The sequence below is a fragment of the Cebidichthys violaceus genome, unplaced genomic scaffold, assembly GCF_023349555.1.
Source record: "Cebidichthys violaceus isolate CVI_PGR_0920_01 unplaced genomic scaffold, fCebVio1.0.p SCAF_35, whole genome shotgun sequence".
NCBI lineage: Eukaryota > Metazoa > Chordata > Actinopteri > Perciformes > Stichaeidae > Cebidichthys > Cebidichthys violaceus.
Window position 1 is genome coordinate 2,673,945 of NW_027176539.1, and position 5,000 is coordinate 2,678,944.

The 5,000-nt window shown below is 48.0% G+C and overlaps 2 protein-coding genes across 2 annotated transcripts in view; one reads left to right on the top strand and one right to left on the bottom strand.

The window, feature by feature from the left end:
- The window catches only part of rtca (RNA 3'-terminal phosphate cyclase), a 4,523-nt gene extending 3,428 nt beyond the window's left edge, over nt 1–1,095 (bottom strand). The window contains exons 1-2 of the mRNA XM_068725331.1: nt 875–1,095; nt 668–768 (exon numbers count right to left, since the gene is read on the bottom strand). Of these exons, the coding sequence (XP_068581432.1) occupies nt 668–768; nt 875–925 (152 nt within the window). The 5' untranslated portion in view covers nt 926–1,095. The remainder of the gene's footprint in view (nt 1–667; nt 769–874) is intronic.
- Nucleotides 1,096–1,860: 765 nt separating this feature from the next.
- The window catches only part of dbt (dihydrolipoamide branched chain transacylase E2), a 5,525-nt gene continuing 2,385 nt past the window's right edge, over nt 1,861–5,000 (top strand). The window contains exons 1-7 of the mRNA XM_068725330.1: nt 1,861–1,922; nt 3,080–3,212; nt 3,563–3,638; nt 3,871–4,052; nt 4,142–4,269; nt 4,461–4,704; nt 4,867–5,000. The exon at nt 4,867–5,000 is cut by the window's right edge and continues 33 nt beyond it. Of these exons, the coding sequence (XP_068581431.1) occupies nt 1,878–1,922; nt 3,080–3,212; nt 3,563–3,638; nt 3,871–4,052; nt 4,142–4,269; nt 4,461–4,704; nt 4,867–5,000 (942 nt within the window). The 5' untranslated portion in view covers nt 1,861–1,877. The remainder of the gene's footprint in view (nt 1,923–3,079; nt 3,213–3,562; nt 3,639–3,870; nt 4,053–4,141; nt 4,270–4,460; nt 4,705–4,866) is intronic.

A 5,000-nucleotide genomic window follows, 5' to 3' on the forward strand; every position in this document is an offset into this window, starting at 1 on the left:
CTCTCTCTCTCTCTCTCTGTGAGGACTCTTCCTGTCTCTCTCTCTGTGAGGACTCTACCCGACTGTCTCTCTGTGAGGACTCTACCTGTCTCTCTCTCTCTGTGAGGACTCTACCCGTCTGTCTCCCTGTGAGGACTCTACCCGTCTCTCTCTCTGTGAGGACTCTTCCTGTCTCTCTCTCTGTGAGGACTCTTCCTGTCTCTCTCCCTGTGAGGACTCTACCCGTCTCTCTCTCTGTGAGGACTCTTCCTGTCTCTCTCTCTCTGTGAGGACTCTACCCGTCTCTCTCTCTCTCTGTGAGGACTCTACCCGTCTGTCTCCCTGTGAGGACTCTACCCATCTCTCTCTCTGTGAGGACTCTACCCGTCTCTCTCTCTCTCTGTGAGGACTCTACCCGTCTGTCTCTCTGTGAGGACTCTACCCGTCTCTCTCTCTGTGAGGACTCTACCCGTCTCTCTCTCTCTGTGAGGACTCTACCCGTCTGTCTCCCTGTGAGGACTCTACCCGTCTCTCTCTCTGTGAGGACTCTACCCGTCTCTCTCTCTCTCTGTGACTCTGTCTAACTTAAGTTAGCCGACTCCACTTCAATGAATAGGCTAACGTTAGCCTAGCTAGCTGCATTAGCTGCTAACGTTAGCTTGCTAGCCCGTTGTTGCCGCTAACTCACCTGAGCCCCGGAGTGCTCCTTCCCGCCCGGACCTTGGTGATGTTGATGGAGGAGCCGGTGATGCAGCTGAGCGCCGCGGAGACTCTCAGGATCTGTCCGCCCTGAGGAGAACCGACACCGGGGAACAGATCAGATGACCGGCCGATAGCATGTTAGCATGTGTTAGCATGATAGCATGTTAGCAGCGCGTTAATTAACGGTACTCACTCCCTCCATCACGCTGCCGTCGATCTCCACAGAACCGGAGTCCATCTTCATCCGAACCGACAAACTCTCACTTTGTTGAACACGAACCTTTTGGTTCCGATGAACAGACAAGAACCTGTTTCTGTTGTTTCTTCTTCTTCTTCTTCTTCTTCTTCTTCTTCTTCTTCTTCTTCTTTCTTCTTCTTCTTCTGGAACTTCTCTCTGTCAAGTTAGACCGTAGAGTCAGACGGAACTACGGCAAACCACTTCCGGTGGCTTTCAAACTAAAACAAATATTGAGTCGTAGTTATTTAATTAACGTCATATACGCAACAATGACAGAGAAGAAGAAGAAGAAGAAGACTCCCTTCAACAATGCTTACTTACTTAATTACAGTATTTAAGTATGTTACACAAACCAGCACATCAACTTTGTTGGGTTTCTTTGAAGGAAATATCATGACCTTTATTTTGAAAAGTAGTTCCTGTATTTCTCCTGTTTAACGTGATTTGTGTTGTCTCATCACATACTACATATTTAATAACTTTTGAACAAACCACGACTTCTTAATTCAGATATATAAATATTCATATTTATATTGTAGTTTTCTACAAGTTTCATTTAATTTTCTCTTACTATGTTTATGTTTATGTTCATGTTTATGCACTAATTCACCTAAACGAATGTGTTCTCTGTGTAAACGTCCTTAATAAAGTGAATTATAGTTAAAATAGAAACGATCCAAACAGCAATCAAAGACAAAGTTAATTGGTTATTTAACATAGAATATGATACAATAAATAATTGTACTTCTAGAACATTTTTTTGGACCACAGATGAAGTTATCAAAATAAAACTATTGTTTAATTAAAAAGATCTGTAGTTCTCCTCCTGACCGCTAGGTTGCAGCGTCACGTCGCTGCTGCGTCCGGTCCGCTGAAGCTGAAAAGAGAACAAGAACGCTGGGCGGCGATTGGCTCCTGAGAGGGGCGTGCTGTGACGTAAAGCTGTGATCGAGTAAAGATGGCGGCGGTGACCAGAGGCTCCTTCACAGTGGTCAGACGGCTGGTGAGAGAAACGAAACGTTTTATCAATGTTTTCTCTTCCTTTTCTGTCTGTTTGTTTCTGCTGCTAACGGGGACCGAGTGACGTCAGCCAGTTAGCTTAGCCTGTTAGCTGCTATCACTTCTACCGGCATGCTAATTGTGATGCTAACAATGCTAACAGAATGAAATAAAAACAAAAACAAAGACACAGCAGCCGCCGCTCAGTGTTATCAGATAACTGCTAACATGCTAACGTGTGTGTTTAGCATGCAGCCTCAGTTAGCTTTAGTTAGCTTTACTTAGCTTTAGTCAGCATCCGGTAGTTGAACCAGCGGCAGGGTCACAGAGAGATGAAGGAGTCCGGAGGCTAACAGCTAACAGGAAGCTAGTACTAATACACACTGTGACCTACCTGAAGTAGAAGTATATACATGTAGTTAAAGTGGAAGTATTATTGGTCAGTAAAATGATCTAAAGGAAATAAAAGATTGTATTTTTATTGTCATTATATTACATCATTAAAATAATAAAATTTTAGAGCTCGTGAAGTTAAACATCTCATAATTCATCTTTAATATATATTTAATATTCATGTGAAAATATCTCCTTCAAACTACCTGTCTGTCTCTCTGTGAGGACTCTACCTGTCTCTCTGTCTGTGAGGACTCTACCTGTCTCTCTGTGAGGACTCTACCTCTCTCTCTGTGTGGACTCTACCTGTCTGTCTGTGAGGACTCTACCTGTCTCTCTGTGAGGACTCTACCTGTCTGTCTGTGTGGACTCTACCTGTCTGTCTCTCTGTGAGGACTCTACCTGTCTCTCTGTGAGGACTCTACCTGTCTGTCTTTGAGGACTCTACCTGTCTGTCTGTGAGGACTCTACCTGTCTCTCTCTCTGTGAGGACTCTACCTGTCTCTCTCTCTGTGAGGACTCTACCTGTCTGTCTGTCTCTCTGTGAGGACTCTACCTGTCTGTCTCTCTGTGAGGACTCTACCTATCTGTCTGTGAGGACTCTACCTGTCTGTCTGTGAGGACTCTACCTGTCTGTCTGTGAGGACTCTGTCTGTCTGTCTGTCTGTGAGGACTCTGTCTGTCTGTCTGTCCGTGAGGACTCTACCTGTCTGTCTCTCTGTGAGGACTCTCTTGATCTTTGTACCTGTCTGTCTCTCTTCCTGTCAGCTGACTCATCAGTACCGTAGTCGATGTTTCCGGCTGCAGAACTTCAGGTCCGACCGAACCGTTCGACTTCTGAGCTTCAGATGTGAAACAAACCTCCAGATGTTCAGCAGCAGGACCCTGCACTCCTCCACCGGTAGGTCCAGACCAGCAGGACCCAAAGTCCCAGACCAGTAGGACCCAAAGTCCTGACCCATAGCCTCGGTCTGGTTCTGGTTCTCGGGAACTTTAGAACCAGTGAACCAATCAGAGTTCAGATCTGGTCAATCCAGTTTCAGGAATTCAGGAAGTTGCTGGCTGTTGTTTTTTGGCGATGGAGTTCTTCCAGGTTCAGTTAAGAGAATCCAGATCAACAGGTTTCATTAGACAGATCCAGACTGAGATAAAGGTTTAAACAATCAGGTCTCAGATCAGAAGAGTCATTCTGTCTGAAGACCTGGTGTCGTCGATGATGTCATTGATGATGTCGTGTGTTTTCTCCCGCAGTGAGTCGAGGACCGATCGTCTCGTTCAAACTGTCCGACATCGGAGAGGGAATCATGGAGGTGACGGTGAAGGAGTGGTAAGTCCTGAGACCGCACGAAAACGTAGACCACATGACTACTGAGACCACATAAGTACTGAGACCACATTAGTACTGAGACCACATTAGTACTGAGACCACATAAGTACTGAGACCACATAAGTACTGAGACCACATTAGTCCTGAGACCACATTAGTCCTGAGACCACATGAGTCCTGAGACCCCGAGACTCCAGAAACCACCTTGTCCCTTCATGAATGTGTCTCTCAGGTACGTGAAGGAGGGGGACAAGGTGTCTCAGTTCGACAGTATCTGTGAGGTCCAGAGCGACAAGGCGTCCGTCACCATCACCAGCCGCTACGACGGAGTCATCAAAAAGCTCTACTACGACGTGGACGCCACCGCTTTAGTGGGGAAACCACTGGTGGACATCGAGACCGAGTCCAGTTCAGGTGAGACATGACACCTGATGTTAGTCTGGAACCAGGTCTTCGGTGTCTCTAGTTTTTCTGGTTCAGACTAAAACTTTGTTGTTGATCAGAGGTGATCCAGGAGGAGGACGTGGTGGAGACGCCCGCCATGGCTCGAGAAGAACACACCCACCAGGAGATAAAGGGTCACAAGACTCAGGCCACGCCCGCCGTCAGGCGCCTCGCCATGGAGAACAACGTGAGTCTAAGTCAGTCTGTGTCCAGTCTGTGTCCAATCTGTTTCTAGTCTGTCCCCATCCAGTCTCTTCCTGGTGTCCCCAGTCGGTTTCCGGACCATCCAGTGTTTCCAATCTGTCCAATCTGTCCCCAGTTTGTCCAGTGTTTGTCCCCAGGGTTCTCTGTTACTAGTTTAACTGATGTGACTCTCAGATTAAGCTCAGTGAGGTGGTGGGGACGGGGAGAGACGGACGGATCCTGAAGGAGGACATCCTGAACTTCCTGGCGAAGCAGACCGGAGCCATCATACCTCCGACCCTGTTCCAGGAGATCCAGACTCCGGCTCCGCCCGCTGCTGCTGCTGCCAGGCCTGTGAGCACTACGGCAGTCATCAAGCCTCCACCCACCACACCCAAACCTGTCTTCACCGGGAAGGACGTCACCGAGCCCCTCAAAGGTCAGAGTCTGTTGAGACCAACATGTCACTGGTGTCATGCTGTTTCTACGTGGTCTTCACTCTCTCAGGGACCCAGTGATGGTCTTCTGTAGATCCAAGTTCACTGAGACACTGGACCAGGTGAACTGGTCTCTCGGGTCTAAAGGTGCTCGTGTCCTCCAGGTTTCCACAGAGCGATGGTGAAGACGATGACGGCGGCGCTGAAGATCCCTCACTTTGGTTACTGTGATGAAGTGGACCTGAGCCGCCTGGTGTCTCTGAGAGCTGAACTCAGACCCCTCGCTGAAGGCCGGGGG